The 17,601-nt window shown below is 38.4% G+C and overlaps 1 protein-coding gene across 3 annotated transcripts in view; it reads right to left on the bottom strand.

Annotated features, from left to right (window-relative positions):
- The window catches only part of dennd1b (DENN/MADD domain containing 1B), a 325,846-nt gene that overhangs the window by 196,997 nt on the left and 111,248 nt on the right, over positions 1-17,601 (bottom strand). For all 3 annotated transcript variants that reach the window (XM_059984700.1, XM_059984699.1, XM_059984702.1), the window contains one exon: positions 12,712-12,755. In XM_059984700.1, the coding sequence (XP_059840683.1) occupies positions 12,712-12,755 (44 nt within the window). The remainder of the gene's footprint in view (positions 1-12,711; positions 12,756-17,601) is intronic.

Below are 17,601 nucleotides of genomic sequence, written 5' to 3'. Positions count from 1 at the left end.
CATGCAGAATATCTATCTGAAATCACACACTTTACAGCAAGAATCTAGCAGGTGAACATGTAAAATTTGATCCCCATAATGAAACATCCAAAGAAGGAGTGGTTTTGAAGGGAATATTACTTACTTATTAACTTTTTAGGCTTTAATACTGATTGTCCATTTGCCTCAGCCACTCAGAAGGTGCTGATAAGTACTTCTTGAAATGCTTCAATCCTGTTACAATGAAGAAACTCTGACAGATCTCCAACTCAGGAGACTGTGCAGCTCTGAGGAGAACCTACAGAAAAAAGTATTCCTGTAAGCCTAGGGCTCTTGCTCTCATGAGTTTAGAAGATGCTGTCGACTAACTTTTGCTGATGGGACATTTGTAATTACTGTTTTCTGGCAGTAGAAGGAATGAATGTTTCGGGTGAATGATAAAGTGCACTTAATCCTCCGTGTATTTTTGAGTTTTTTGAATATTGTAGGAGCTACTCAAACAGGCAAATGGAGGATATTCCATCATATGACTGACATGCTAGGCTTTTGGGGTGTCAGGTATTGATAACCAAGCTGTAGCCTGCTTTTACAGGCACTGTATTTATCTCTGATGGTCGGGGAGGGGGCGGGGGGGTTGTTTTAGAAGCAGAGATCGATTACACTCACAGGTGGGGCCCCACTATCATTGAAGAGAAAGGGATTGCCTCAACAAGTCTTTTTCCTCAGTGCTTGTGGATTTTCATGTTTGAAGCAATGTCCCAGTCCAGTTTTCTTTTGATACTGAAAATGTCTTGAAAATTCAAAACAACTCAGTTAGAGATATTTTAATGCTTCCAGACACTTTAATGGTGCACAAAGCATATTTCAAATATTATGTCAAATGCAGAAGCCACAGCTTTTGCAAAGTGCAACTAAACATTTTTTAATATTGTGAATTCCTTGGGGGATTCTATTAATTCCTAACTGACTCCACAAGAAGTAACAGTTTTATTAGTGTGTGCACCAATTTTACATATGATTATAGCAATTTTCATCTCTTTCAGTGTCTAAAAGTGCATACTGTGAAGTAAAGTCCTTTGAGAATCCCACAGCTTCTAAGCAATTTACAAGCACGCAACAGCACTGGTTCGATGCCGCAGGTGGCTTGGCTGGCAAGAGCTCCATTCATCTCATGCTGATATTTTTCTTTAAACAACAGAAAAATCTTGAATTAATGCTTCAAGCTAAAATCACACATATCTGAGAAACTGCCCGAAGCACACTGAAATAACACCCAATAGGGCGATCTTGTGTACAAATTCTCCAGAAAACTGCTCTCCCTCTATTGACTCCATCATAAGAAGAAAAGCTCCACAAAGTGAATGTTGCAAGGATGAAATGCTCCATGGTGTATAATGATTTTCTCAAAGAGCAATGTTGGACCACCTGCCTTGAGATGGGACAGACATATTCTGGAAATCCTACTTGATTACCAATGGGGAACTGGAAGTACTTTTTAAAAACTCTCTGAAGCAATTATATCATTGTAGCAGAGGCTAAATTATACTACAAATTGTTCAAGAAAGGACAGGACTTAATAAGCCTCAAAATGTCCAGCTAAAGAAAATAGGTGATGTCAGGTGATTGGTGATTGAGCAAAAAAAAAGAGAAGTCACAAGTATGATTGCATTGTGCTGACTCAGCTACCCCAGTAGAACATAACAGTTGACACCGGCCATCCTGAGAGTGGTTCTGTGCAGTGTGTGGTGGGAGGAAGGGGAATGGTTCCAACCGTTGAGCTGCTCAATGAGATTAAAGCCTCTCATACTGGTAGCAAACTAACTGTGATATTGAGAATTGGCCTGAAGCCATCAAACAGCAAAAGGGTATAAATGGATTTTGGTCTGCTCACAAACCAGTCACTTCTGATGCCCTGAGGCTCCCAGTCCTAATCATTATTTTTATTAATTACTCAAGTGTGGGTGCTGAGGGGAAAATCTACCAATATGGAGATGATATCTAACTTCAGGGAAGAATGCATCTGATGAAAGGTCTCAGCCCAAAACATCAACTGCTACCTCCTTTCCATAGATGCTGCCTGGCCTGCTGAGTTCCTCCAGTATTTTGTGTGTGTTGTTCCCAGCACAATAATTCAAGTTACCTATGGGTTAGTTCTGTGATTGTAATTGTTGACCTCATTTTTGAGAAGATGTGAGAAGGTGCTTTCATTGCTCATATACAGTACTGTGCACGTAGGCAGTGAAAACATTTTACAGATCTATGTCTTCTCCAAAATGTGCCAAAGCCACTGGGAAGACAAAGATATGGACATTTGGAAGCGTGGGTCTACAAATATTTCCAATCAAATCTGCAGTGCAATAGCAAGAGTGAACTGGGGTGCTGAGTGCATTGCAACTGTGAGGGTTGCAGATAGGGTAGATATTGAGAAACTTTACCCCTGTGGCCTAGAACCAGAGGTAGGAGATTCATATTGGAGTTTGGGATCCGAGTTAGAATTAGATAAGCATGACACATTATTACATAACGTACTGGAAAACGGGATCAGTATAAGTTCAACAACAGTGCAATCACAATGGGTCAAGTGGTCTGTTTCGTATTGTCAAAATGTATTCAGGACAAGAGTTCCTCCAGTATTTTGTGTGTGTTGCTTGGACTTCTGGCATCTCTTCTTTGTGATCAGATGTTGGGAAGTGGAGTTTTGCCCCAATTACGTTTTGATCATATAAACGGGTTCAAGGGGGAATTTACGCCCATTAATCTATTTTTGGTTTGTCTTACTACCTTTGACTGGACTATACTTAGCATCGGGATAGATAATTAACATTTAAATTGTGATTCAGAAAAAACTCTTTGTGTGTGTGTGTGTAGGAAATGTCTAGCAGGCAACTTGATTTGATCCTTTGTAGAAATCCTACAAATTTGTATTCTAGTAAGATGCCAAAAGGGTGCTGGTGTCTACTGAACTTTGACCTGACCAGCTCCAAATGATGAAGAGAGGAAAAAGAAGTGACTTTATAAAATAAAAATAATAATCATATCATCTCCTTAGATATAAAAAGGTTTAATTTTGAAAATAGTTCTTTGGCAAAAATAAGTTGCAGCGAGATCTAATCCTTTATCTTTTATTAGACTAAAGCACCATTAGCAGATGGCCAGTGACACTGAAATCATTCCTAAAGACAGAACACATCAGACCACCTTATCAGATTCATCCATAATTTTTGGCATTCATTTTTGCTCCCATATATACAATTCACAATTGTATATACCTATTCCACATTAAAGTGTATCTGATGGCCAACAGTGGCTGCTGGATGGGTTTTGTTCACCAAAACTAGAGTGTATCAAAACATCTGCATCAACTGACCCGGTTGAAAAAATAATCACCCAAATCTTTTGTGCAAAAACTACAGTATATTGCTGATTTTAGAGTCCTTACTGGAGGTAAATTTAAAGATAGTTAAATAAAAAGTTGTTGGTTAACATTTAGTAAACACACAGACACAAGTGCGAAAATGGAGAAATTCTTCAAGCATACACAATTATTTATCGGTGCCTTGATTAGATTTAATAATTAAGGTGTCAGAAGTGCAAGAGATCTGAATCAGTGCAGCAAGAAAAAAAATCAAATATGTACCTACTATAGTACTGCATAAAAAAAGACTAAAGGGAATAAATTCACTTCCATCTGTCTACTCTATCGTCCCTTTAAGCCTTTTTTATACTGATGAGCTAAATATATGCTTTTGCTCCCAATGACAGCAGCTGTGAATGACCAAGACTTCACAGTATTATACCAGTCATTTTCACATCATATTCCAGTATTGCTGCCAGCTCCCAGTCTGTTTCCTTTGAATCCCATTCTACTGCAGCAGTATTCTTATTCAATCAATTCATATTTCCATAATCCACAATTCTGCTGCTCCTTCACCTCCCAGGGGTGGACTAACCCTTTTGCCCCAAACTATGGCCTACAACTGTCATTAAGCCCTGCAACAATAACGAGACAAACAAAAGAGCCAGCGGTACTGAGGGTTTCTGCTGCCATATGCTGGCTAACTTCGAATTCTTTGACTATTGCAGTAACCCAACAAAAACATTAAAAAAACCATAATCCTAATCATGAGCAAACTGAATAGGTCTTTTATGCTGTTGAACTAGAGGCCAAACCATCTGTACACGAATCCTCATAAAGTGTAATCTCATCCAAGGAATGCTTTCATTCATTTATTTATTTAGCTGTTTTTCCACCTACTTCCAGTTAACCCTTCCTTCCACCTTGATAAAGCGAGTCACAGAATTGGACCAGAGATGCCTCAAATGACACTCAAGGCCTCCCCAATAAAGAAAACACTCTTCACACTTACTAAAACACAAAAAGAACATCAAATACTATTTTATTCCTAATCCTCAGTAAACAATAATGGTATCCCGAACAAGATTCAAACCTACAACAGGCCAATCATACAATCGAATATTCAGTGGCCTTTTCTTAAGTGGTTACATGAAAGTAGCATAAATGCCAAAACTTTTCACTAATTATTTGTTCAGATAGATGACGAAGTGAAGAGTAAAAGACATTATGATTTATAGATTGCAAATAAACCATTCAACTTTGCTCAATGTGCTGAACAGAAAACCCTTTATGTTTTGATGAATTGAATAATGAGGGGCCCATTTGAGCTCTGTAAGGAAATGCGATGTATAAGCTCAAAAGATAAAACAAAATCATATTTTAATGGCATCCTTGGACAAGAGAACTGTACCCAAAATAAGGAGAATAAAAAGCAGAGTCTTTGTGCAAAATAAGAGTATAATAAACTAGGACAAGAACACCCTTAAGTCACAAGCAACTGCAGATATTGGAAACTGTAAACAAAAGAAAATTCTAGAAGAACTCATCTGGTCGAGCAACATTTGTGTTGGCAAAATGTTGGTCTCCTTGCTGACTGATCTGCTGATTTCTTCCAACATTTTTTTCTACAAGAGTACGCTTGATTTTTGCAGATACTGACAGAGGTTAGCTCATACAAGCACGGGCCTAAAACTGATTCAGAGCTTAGAACAGAACATCCAGATTGCAAAGGGAAGAAATAATCAGATTATCTTTCAATTCCAAGACACAGCCAAACCTTTGGGATGCCCTGCCTTATCATTTAGAAGTACATACAATGCTTTCTGAATTACAAAATGCCATGCCACAGAACCAACTCAGACTACGAATTCTCTGCTAAGCAGCTAGGAAGCTTCAGGATGCATTCCAATCATTGCAAAGTTCAATATATGAAATCGTAAGGAAAACCAGCATGCACATATTGTAAAAAAGAGTAATTTCAGAGTAAATGAGCCAGCAGGCTGTGTCCAGCCCACTACGCTCAACTTGCCTCTAATTTCTTCAAACAACACTGGAAGAACTCAGCAAGGTCAGGCAGCATCTATGATGGGAAATGAACAGTCGGAAGTTATGGGTTAGGATGCCTCATCTGGACCCTGGGTGAAAGACCGTCAATCCTATACTCAGCAGCAACTTTATTAGGTACAGAAATAGAGCCTGCTGGTCTCCTGCTGCTGTAGCCCATCCACTTCAAGGATCAACGTGTTGTACATTCAGAGATACTCTTCTGCACACCACTCTTGTAATGCATGGTTATTTGAGTTAATGCTGGCTTTCTGACAGCTTGAACCAGTCTGGCCATTCTCCTCTGACCTCTCACATTAACACAGCAATTTCACCACAGAACATTGCTCTGCATCATTCTTTGTAAACACTGGAGACCTGTGTGTGAAAATCCCAGGAGATCAGCAGTTTCTGAGATGCCCAAAACACCCCATCTGGCACCAACAATCATTCCACTTAGATCACATTTCTTCCCCATTCTGACTGTTTGATCTAAACAACAACTGAACCACTTGACCATGTCTGCATACTTCTATGTTTTGAGTTGTTGCCGCATGATTGGCGGATTCGATATTTGCATTAATAAGCAGGTGTATAGGTGTACGTAATAAAGTGGCCACTGAGAATATTTATTCTTTTTATACTTTTATATACTGCACTCCATTCCACAACAGCCTATTCCAGAGAAGATGAAGGGTCTCAACCAGAAATGACAAGTATCCATTTACCACATAGATGCTTCCTGAATTGCGGAGTTACCAGCATTTTGTGTGTTGCTCCAGATTCCAGTACCTGAAACCTCGAGACTCTATAATTTCAAAGTTCAAAGTAAATTTATTATCAAATACATATATGTCACCAAATACAACCCAGAGATTCATTTTCTTGGGGCATCCTCAATGAATCCGTAATAAAATAATAACCATAACAGAATCAATGAAAGACCATCAACTAAGGCATTGAACCTTTGATGATGGATGTTGCTTTCCATCAACAACGCTCCATGTAGGTGTGCTCAATGGTGGGGAGGGTTTTACCCATGATGGACTGGGCTTTACCTATTACTTTCCGTTCAAGAGCATTGGCGTTCCATACCAGGCAGTAATACAACGAGTCAATATTCACTCTTCCACGCATCTACAAAAGTTTGTCAGAGATTTAGATGTCATGCCAAATCTTCACAAACTCCTAAGGAAGCTGCCGTGCTCTCTTCGAAATTGCACTTACATGCTGGGCCCAGGACAGATCCTCTGTAATAACAATGAGGAATTTAAAGTTGCTGACCTTCCGCACCACTGAGGACTGACTCATAGACTTCTCACATACACCTCCTGAAGACTTCATTGTCGTGGCACCATTCAGACACATTTCAATCTCCCTCCTATAAGCTGATTCGTCACCACCTTTGATTCCGCCTATGACAGTGTAGTCATCAGTAAGCTTGAATATGGTATTGGAGTGGTGCTTAGCCACACTGACGTAAGTGTAAAGCAAGTACAGCAGACTCATAAGCACACAGCCTTGTGGTGCACCTGTACTGATGGAGATTGTGAGATGTTCTTGTCAATCTAAACTTATTTGAGTCTGTAAGGGAAGAAACTGAGGATCCAATTGCATAGGGAGGTATTGAGGCCAAGGTCTTGGAGCTTATTGATTAGTTTTAACAGGATGATGGCATTGAATGCCAAGGTGTAGTTGACAAACAGCATCCTGATGTATGTATTTTTGCTGTCCAGATGTTTCAGGGTTGAGTGAAGAGCCAAGGAGATGGCATCTGCTGTGGATCTGTTACACCAGTAGGCAAACTGGAGCGAATCCAAGTCACTTCTCAGCCAGTAGTTGATATGCTTCATCAATAACATCTCAAACCACTTCATCACTGTGGACTTAAGTGTTACTGGACAATTATCACTGAGGCAGGTTACCACATTCTTCTTGGGCACTGGTACAAGTGAAGCCTGCTTGAATTAGGTGGGTACCTCAGAGTGCTGAAGAGAGTGATTAACGACCTTAATGAATACTCCAGCCAGTTGAACAGCGCAGGTCCCCAGTCTGGGTTGGATGCTTTTGGTGGTCAGAATGCTTCCTGAAGGCTGTTTCCACATTGATCACAGAGGCTGAAATCACAGGAACATCAGTGGCTCTGGGAGTTCCTGATTGTTCCTCCATGTTTTGACAGTCAAAGTGAGCAGAGAAGGCATTAAGCTCATCTGGAAGCAAAGCCCTGTTGTTGCCTATGTCGCTTGATTTTACTTTATAAGAGGTGACAGCATTCAAGCCCTGCCACAACTGTCAAAGATGGAGGGTTACGGGCTGAGTGCAGATAGGTGAGACTAGGAGAGAGTAAGCATTCGGCACGGACTAGAAGGGCTAAGATGGCCTGTTTCCATGCTGTAATTGTTATATGGTTATATGATCCTTCATTGATTCAGGTTTAGTCCAGAATTGCCACTTCATCTGTGAGATGGCTTTCCAGAGATCGTACCTGGCATCCTTGGTCACTAGACTTGAACTTCTCTGATTTGCCTCCCAGCAAACTGCAGATCTCATGGTTCACCCAGGGCTTCTCGTTGGGGAAGACTTGAATCATTTTGTGGAGACACACTTGTCTACAACTGTTTTTATAAAATCCATGACAACCAGATCCACAGATGAGCCACTGAACACAACCCAGTCCACCGATTCAAATCAGTCCTGTAACCATTCCTCTGCCTTCAGCGACCACCTGTTTGTTGTCCTAATCTCTGTAGCTCTGCTCTTTACCCTCTGCCTGTAAGCAGATAGAAGGACAGCCAAGTTTTCAGGTTTTCAAAAATACGTTCTGGGCATGAAATTGTAGGCGTTCCTTATCTTAGCATAATCATGGCCTAGCATGCTGGGACCTCTGGTGATACAGGTTATATGCTATTGGTAATTGGGCAGGGATTTCTTCAAATAAGCCTGGTTGATTAGAAATGCATCGGGATGGATTATTTCTTGTTTGGAGACAGCATCTTGAAGTATTTCAAGCACTTGATAGTAGTCAGCTGCTGGTGGTATGTAAACTCTGGTGAAGGTTGCAAACGAGAACCCCCTAGATTATTAGAGTGGATGGATTTGAGAACCACCACATTGGAGCACTGAAAGTTTATCATGAAACACACACCTCCACCTTTTGCCTTTTCCGAATCAGCAGTTCAGTCCACCCTGTGAATCGAGAAGCCTTCAGGTCTGATTGCCATATCTGGCATCCTGGGTGTCAAACATGGAACACAACAATCTCTCATTTCCCTCCGACGCAGCAATCTTGCTCTCAGCTCCTCAGTTTTGTTCCCCAGCAACTACACATTTGCTAGCATGACAGTGAGTAAAGGATGTCTCATTCTTCTGTGCTTCAGCCTGGCTTGACGTTCCCCTATTTCTGCCTCATTTCTACCATAACAATGAACTTCCGTCCACTTAAAGATGCTGCACCTGCTAGCTTGAGAGTTAAGTACACTGAGTCCTTCAGAAGGTCATGAAATCTGTAGTGTAATTTCCTGTTTTGTGCCCATTGCCCTTCTTAAACAGATTTTAGCAGTCCTCTGAGACCTCCCCAATGGCTAAAACACTTTGGTCATTATTTAAGTTTGCCTTGAGTCATGCTGTTTTTCATTCAATTCAGGATGCCTTGCACAATATCACCACAAGTTCTCTGTCCTTGATCAAATGTGTAAAGCATAGCAAGTCTGTCTACTCCTTTTTTTGCAAGTGACACGCTATTGAGTAATAAGTACTCAGACTCAGGTCACGGCCAGGTCAGATTTTCATTTTATATTTTGGGAGACCTCTAATTGGCTACATCATTATCCAGTTCAGCGTAATTTCTCTCTAATGGCCCAACTTCCACCTCTCCATATACAGCATATATTGTTTCCTGTCCTAGAGTATCAGCTCATTAATATTACTTAGTTGACTCCAGTTCAGCTGTAGACTGCTGCTGGTAATATTATCAGTTCACTCATTTTTATAGAGCTCTCTTGCCAGCATTTGCTTTAATCTCCATAAAACAGTGACTTCCATTTTTCCATCAGATGTCCAGGTCTCAAATGCCTTCAAACAACCAACAGTAAAACCAGTGGCAATACTTTCACCTACTGACATTAACTTCACATTCATGCGGTACAGACCCGACTGGGCCCTTCAGCAAACATCGAGTCACCTGGAACCACTTGACTCTCCACAGCACTGTTGTCCGCCCAGTTGCTGAATTACATACATTCTTGCTAACTCTGGAGAATTTTTAGAGGTGGACAAATTTGTAAAAAACAAATAGTTGGGCACCAGTTCCACTTCCACTCTTCCTCGTCTTCTTCACTCCCTGCCATAAACATTTTTCTTTGCAATATAGGGTGATTTCAAGAGCATTGTCAGATATTAACTTGGCATTGATTAGAACACATTCTGAAGCTTCCCAAGTATGTAGCAGAGTTCAAAGTCTGTGTTGCTGCTATGGTGTAGCAGTTTGTAGCTGAGAAGAAGTTTTGTTCAATTTTGAATTGTAAACAAGGCATCCAAAAGGTTTGGCTGTCTCTCAGATTCAAAATTTAATATATCAATTGCTTCCTTTTGCAGTCTGGATTTTGTTCAAAATGCTGGCAATATCCTTCTTCCACGTTTCAATTACCATCTTCACAAACACTGTGCCCAAAATGTAGCATTGTTATTCTTACACCTTGAGTCACTTATCATGAATACTATTTTCAGTTAAGAGCCACAGCTTCTTGTTCTCAAAGGCATCTTCATCAAAATATTCCCCTGAATATTCACTGTTCATTTCATCCCATCTCCCTAAGTTCTTTCAGCCTTATTTTCTATGGGCAGAGCTCAGTTCATCTAATTTTGAAAATTTTGCACAATAACATCTTTTTGCAAAGGTTTTGGTCATTCCCCTCAATCTATGATTCTGTTGCTTACTAGTCATATTTGCTCGTGGTGTTTACTGTCCAAAAGCACCCTTGGAAATACAAGTTTGATTTCTTGCACAAGCTTAGGCTTAAAATATCAGAATCTTTCAGGAAAAAGAAATGATCAAGGAATGGCATTTCATTTATATTATGCAATTACACTAAGTGAGTTGAATTCGGCAAAAAAGCTCTCTCCGAAATGCATCTTTCACCTTGATTTGCATTCTTCATAAATAATAGATCTAATTTTCAACCGCAGTTCCAAAACAAATAGCATTTCTGCAGAGCTCAGTCAGAAGAGATGAAACACAAGTGCACTTTACCAGGCAATGGATAGCAATGGGAATGTTGACATGTGGGGAACAAAAAAGATAAGGCACTTTTTAAATAGAGGAACTCGTCAAATAGAGACGGCAACAAAAAAAATCTAGAACTGAAATATAACAGTGGTTAAGAGTGAAAGAATAAGAGCGGGAAGTTTTGGACAAAAATAATAAGATGTTTCCTTATTACACAAATGATTACATTTTTGAATGACTGAATTGGCTGCAAAATGCTATGAGATGTCCTGAAGTAGGGAAATACATTTTATAACCATCTCTCAAATATAATCCTCACGAACAAAGCAAGTCAGTGGAGCTTAGGGATATGGACAATGATACTTGCAGTTCAAATTGTCATTTACTACACCAGTGCTGGTAGCAGAATTTTTCTTTTAAAAAAGGACAAAAAGCAGAGGTGTGTTCATAACCACAAGCTTCAGTGTACATTTCAGCTTTACTAATCATTGAAGAAACTTCATTATAGTTACACGATGAGGAAACCATCTTGCTTGTGCATAGTTAAGGTTGAAGAGTTACAAGTACAATTTAAACTATTATGGAGAGCTTGGACCCTAACAGAATATTGTTTCCTGTGAAAGAGCAGGAGCAGGTGCAAGTAAATGAGAATTTTAGGAGTGTTTTTTTTAATTTAACAGATTAATCACGCAGGTGAAGATTTCAAAATTAGTTTTGTTTTCAAGATTACTCCCAGTATTGTATAGCAAAATGGTAACTAAAGCAGTTCAGTGCTCATATGAAAGGAGATCTGAGTGTATATACTGAGGTAAACATGCAGATTTCCTTATATTTGTTGATAGCCTGATGAGTGCATCTTCAATTCCTGTTCACTTTTTAACAATAGCATCAATTGTTAAAGCCTCTAGGATCCCCTGAAAAGGTGTGTACCCAGCACTAACATCAGAACAAAAGTTCAAATTATACCACTGCATTTGGGAAGTTCCAAGTAATTGAATAAAATCATTCAAATAGAGAAAAATAATCAAGAATGATGATCATGAAGTTTATAGATTACACACAAAATCTACCTGATTCACTAATTGCTTTGAGGAAAGAAATCTGGAAGATACAGAACTCTAGAAAGGGGTTCCCAACCTGGGGTCCATGAACCCCTTGCTTTACGGAATTGGTTCATGGTATTAAAAAGGTTGGGAACCCCTGTTCTAGAACCATAATGCTGCGGTTCATTCCCTCCACCAAGCCATTATAAAGTTGAATAGAATGAATCTGAACCAAACCCAAATACAATAAACTTAACCCTGCACACAGAACGTAACACTATCCTTCTGGTGATTATCACTAAGTTCACTGAGCTTCCTAAAGAGTAGTCAAGAGCAAAGTTGTCATGTTCCTGAGGATAAGTGAATTGTAAATGTCAAAACCAGTGTGAATTGTAATGTAAATGTAAAGTGAATTGTAAATGTCCTGAAGAAGAGTTTCAACCCAAAACATCAACTGTTTATTCATTTCCATAGATGTTGCCTGACCTGCCGAGTTCCTCCAGCATTTTGAATGTGTGTTGTCATAACTAATACATCTTTTAGTTGGTTGAGGATATTCAGGGAGATGAAAATGATGTGGAAAGATGGAGTTAAGATTCAGTTATGATTTAACCCAAAGGTGGAAAAGGTTCAGAGGGCTAAATTGGCCTCCGCCTGTTCTATCCCAATATCACCAGTCAATAGATGAGATCAACTTTTTTTTAGTTCTGCTGCTGACAATAATAAAAAAAATTACTCCAATTAGAATTATGATATAATATTCTGGAGATCCATCACAACTTCTCTTACTTGTCCACCAACTAAAATTATGGCCATGGGGGCATGCATGCTTGGAAAGAAATTAAGGCACATGAGAAAAGAATTGCACTACAAAGTAATGAAATCATTATTAAAATAAGGCACCTGTCATTAATCAAACAAAACTTTTTTTTAAATATTGCTCTATCTGCTATAATTGCTTTAGGTTACATCTGAGAGATCTGTTCAGTGACTTCATTCATCTCTGCCTTGTCATAGCTACCTAGGAAAAACTATTATATTATGAAAAAGTTAATCATGTTTCAAACCTGGTCTCTGAAGTCCTCTGGGAACTTCCAAGCAACCACTGGATCTGTAAATAATTGACAGACAGTATTAATCAGCTGTGAGGGAATAAAGCCTGGCACAGTCAGACTACATTAATATTAAAACAGTTGCTAGTTTCAACTTTTCAGGCAAATACTGAAGCAGTCTTCCAAAAATCACTGCACAGTATGTCCACATTTCTATTTACAGCACAACTCCTTTGTATTTAACATCTTTTATTCAAGTTGCTTCAGGTATATTAATAAAACAAAGAACAGCTTGTTCTTCGGTTAGAGCAAAGATGATTTAATTACAAAAATTTTAATTTTCAGTAAAATGCACATAACTTCACAAAGCTTAACTGTGAATTTGCAGGCAGTTATATAAATATATGTTACAGAGAACCACAATACAGTACAGAGCAAGCCCCAGCCTACAATCATCATAAACCAAATCAAATGTGCCTATCATGGCCAGAAATTTACTGGGAAATGCCAGCAGTTGCAACTAAAACTGCCCACATTTCTCACTTCAATCACCATGAAATACTGAGTGAAAGCATGCCTCCTGAACTCTCTGACTGCTCTTTGCTACTGATGCTATTGTGTGATGGCATCAAATTCCACTTGCACTGGAAAGATGTGATGGCAGGGCATAAGCTTGTAGGAATCCTCCAGAACTTATGTGGGGCAGTCAGACCACAGGATTGGAGTAGGAACATCATGTCCATTTGAGCTTATGGATAGCAATTGTTACAAGGGTAACAGGATAATAAAAGTTATTTTTTCTGAATATTTAGAAGCACATTGCATTTGCTTTTAAATTATTACCATATTTAAAACCTTAAAAATTCTTTAACTGAATTTTAATAGTTCTCCCTAACCTTTGGATACCTCTAAATTTCAGAAAAATTCCAAGTCACTGACAGCTTTGACAGTTGTCCAAGCCAAGGGGCACAAAAATGTTTAGAAGCAGTCTATAGATCAAGCAGCATCAGGAGGGAACAAAACTGAGTCCACATTTCAAGTCATGTTTCTTTCAACAGATTTCAAAACAAGCATGTTTAGAAGCTGCAGAAGGAAAAAGTGGCAGAAAATGAGGTTGCAGACTAAAACTGTTATTGCAATATCATTGCCAAAGTCACTTCGATAAATTTATCTGCATCCTAGAGATACTTACTCACTTTCCTCTACCTCTACCTCATCTGTAAAATAAAATACGCTAATGTTCGCCAATGTAATGATGGGTCATTGATCAGAAATATCAAACTCATTACTGCCTCCAATGATGTTGCTTGCCCACTCAGTGCTTCCATAAGGTTCTGATTTTCTATCAGTTTAGTCCTGTTCTGCAGAAGGCGGATAGATGTTGCACGCCAAGCTCCTATAGCTGTTTAGGGGTTCACTATTTTGAATCAGAGTAGCTTCAGCAAGTCAACATGGATACATCTAGAAAATGGAAGTCTGCATTTATCACAAAGGATAGTGACGTGCAGGGTTGTTCCCCACTGCTAACAAGTTCTAGCCATTATATCGATAATACTTAGAAAAAGAATTGCTTTCATTCTTTTCTTTTTAAATCACACATACTGACAAAAAAAACCTGCGGTTCCAAAGAAGCAGAGCATTGATAAAAGTTATTGCTCCAAAAACAATCAAGATTTAAGTAGTACAGCCAAAATTCACCAAGATGAAATCCCAATTTTAACTCCTCTGGAATTAGAAAACTAGTTCACACCTAAAATTGGGCGGGAAAAAAAAATCACATTATATATTTAACAATACATATCCCAGAGATGAATTTCTACTACTTCATTCAAGCCAAACATGACCTTCAATATTTTTATGTGGGCGTGTAGCTCTGTGAAATTAAAAAGGTGTTAGTTTATGAAGCGAGATACATACTGTGGCTTTGAACCAATGGGCCCCAAGACATCCTGTATGTCATTATAGGCAGCAGAGTGAGATGATACATTTGAAGTGTCTCCACAAATCCCTAACATGTGCAAGGGAGTTTGTCTACAAAAATTGCTGGACATCAGATATAATTTGAGCTCCAAACTGTCCGATGAAAACATTCAGTAAACAAATAAAAACCTGAACATTAGTAACATACCATATAAAACAAATTCCACAAACTACAAGAGGGTGGAAATGTAAACACTAATATTGAAAATCAAGGCTCTTCATGGCAATATGCACATGACTTATATCCATCCACAAAATGTAAATGGAGCAAAGTTTCAAGACACAGCTTTAAAATAATTTTCCATGCAGTTGCACAACTGGTCAAATTTATGACCTGTTCTAAACAAACAGTGAAAACGCTTTACACTGAACCACCAAACAAATATACGAATTAATCTTTCATATCCCCATTGCAAAACTGCATCATCAGTGTACAAAGATGTTTCTTTACATGCTGTGACAATTGTCTGACTTTAGCTCCAATAACAATCTGTTCTCAAATAATCAATGAAAAAAACTGACCCCTTTGCTATGCTATAAGTTAGATTAAGCAGTCAATTATTTACTTGCAGTATACAAGAAAGCAGTGTGCCTCAGTACATTTACACTATTATTTAAAACATCAGCATTTTGCATGATATATTTGTAAAGAAATTACATTGTGTTATTTGACAAAGCTCTCAACACATGCAGCTGAACTTGCCTTTATTCTGTCAGTGTGTACTCACAATGGCCAAAAATATTCCATCTCCCATAAGCAATTAACTTTCCAGAAATGCAAAAAAAAAACTACACAAAGCTAATCACCCAGGTGAGGAGAAGATAATTATGTAACTAAGTTGAATTATCAACATTGAGTACTGCACTTGGTGGAGTTGGTTTCATGAACAACATTTTCCAATCAAAGGATACTTCTATGACAGAAGAGACTAAATTCCTTTGCTTTTAAGCACCCACTCCAGCCTATGTAATGCACAGCCAAGTGGTTCTGTGGATGATGATTATCCCAGTTCTATATCTGCAAAACTGAATACCATCAATTTTAGGTGAATGTGAGGGTACTATAAAACCCTGCAAGCACAAGGTTTGATGCACAGGCATCAAATATAGTTAAGGCTCTTGGTAAAAGGAAACTTGTACCATTCGTGTCTAAGTGTGTAATATCCTTCTGGTGCTCATAGCACACATTCAATTCTAACATCAATTTTTAGATTCCAAATCTCAATGAAGTGCCTATGTTGAATACCTCTAAATTAAAAGTTGAACCAATGTATAAATCTGGAGCAGGTGTTTCTCCCCCTGCAATGCAATCAGTGATGCACAAAAATGAATTATTTATAGCACAAGAGGATAACTCCAATAAACTTCATCACATTTCAAAACTGGTGCTGGGTAACTTTCACCAAAGCTGAAGAACTACAAATAGCCATTGGCCACTACCATCAACCCAAGAATTATAAGAGTTGCTGCTGACAGCTTAATAGACTTAGTTAATTGCAGCAATCTTAGAGTTTTACTTCAATGGCCATAAAAGTGGTGGTAGAATATGCACTAGTATGTAAATTGGAACTGCCCTGTAAACAACCGTATCTTCATAAACTATTGTAATTCTGCCAAATTTATGTACAATAGAACAAACATGTATAATTTTATCCCCAGAAGTATGAACATGCAAATTCATATCCATGTTCAATGAACAGCAAAATTTCTCCTTGGCACACAAGCAATTGCACAATATTTCACTGTTTGCTTTAAAAATATTGAAAACAGATCAATAAAGTGCCAGCTAATGATGAAGTTACAGAACAACGTAACATCACCAAGGTATTAGATCTCACTAGTGGCACATCTCATAGAGCTTCTCATATAATTATTCTTAAGTGAAGTCACTACGGATGCTATAGGACAAGAGTAGTTTCATGACTGTTAGATTTGGCAAAATAAAGAACTACATATAAAAATGCAATAAAGACAAAGTAATAAAATAATAAATTTGTAATTACCTTATTACGAAATACAATGGATATCTGTAAATCATGACTGTCAAAACACACCCTATATATTTTGCTGCATGTTATTTTGAAAAAGAAATGTTGCCAAAGACAGCAGAATAATGTGGTGATTTAACACTTCATTTACAGGCATGGCATATTTAAAAACACAACAGATTTCCATGAGAAAGTGACTTGGATGTTACACTCAGATGAGATTGTACGAATCTCTAACTTTACAGCATCATTACAACAACAACAGAAACCGAACGAACTGATTACCATGGCCAATTTGTTTGAGTCTAGTGATCATCTCAACCTGCAAAGTCTCACTGGCAAAGTCTTCCAGTGCCATTTATTTGTTGTGTGACACGTGCAATATCAGCTTCCTAACTATTTTACCCATGTCATGCAGCCCTGTGTGATATGTAACATGTCTGGTGTGTGAAGGCAAAGGATACAAACAAAACATCTTTAAATTACCCGGTTCAATCTTCCCAAAGACTTGTTGTCAAGAAGGACTGCTGTAGGTCTAATGTTGTTGTGAGCACCAGCAGTTTATTAGGCTACACTCATTCTTTTTCTGCATGTTATTTTCAAAGGGGCACTCCAATAGCATGGTGCCCTCTACAGGACATTTAGGATCTATGAGGCAATCAAATGTGTACTTCTTTTAACTCTGATTCCTTCAATTAAGATCGTGAATTTATTACCCAATTAGATATAAAATGCAATTTAAAAGAAAGAAAACAGCTTGAAAGTAATTTTTTCAAAGTAATTCCCAATTTTTGAAATCAGAGGACATACTTGGAGTCATAGAATCAGAATCAGAAAGGGGTTTATCATCACTGACAAATGTTGTGAAATTTGTTGTGCTGTGGGAGCAGTACAGTGCAAGACATAAATAAGTTATTTTTAGTTATATAAAAAAGAA

This window comes from Hypanus sabinus, chromosome 11 (genome assembly GCF_030144855.1).
Source record: "Hypanus sabinus isolate sHypSab1 chromosome 11, sHypSab1.hap1, whole genome shotgun sequence".
NCBI classification, from domain to species: domain Eukaryota; kingdom Metazoa; phylum Chordata; class Chondrichthyes; order Myliobatiformes; family Dasyatidae; genus Hypanus; species Hypanus sabinus.
The sequence above is the reverse complement of the archived record's forward strand: the minus strand, read 5'-3'. Positions and strand labels throughout refer to the sequence as shown.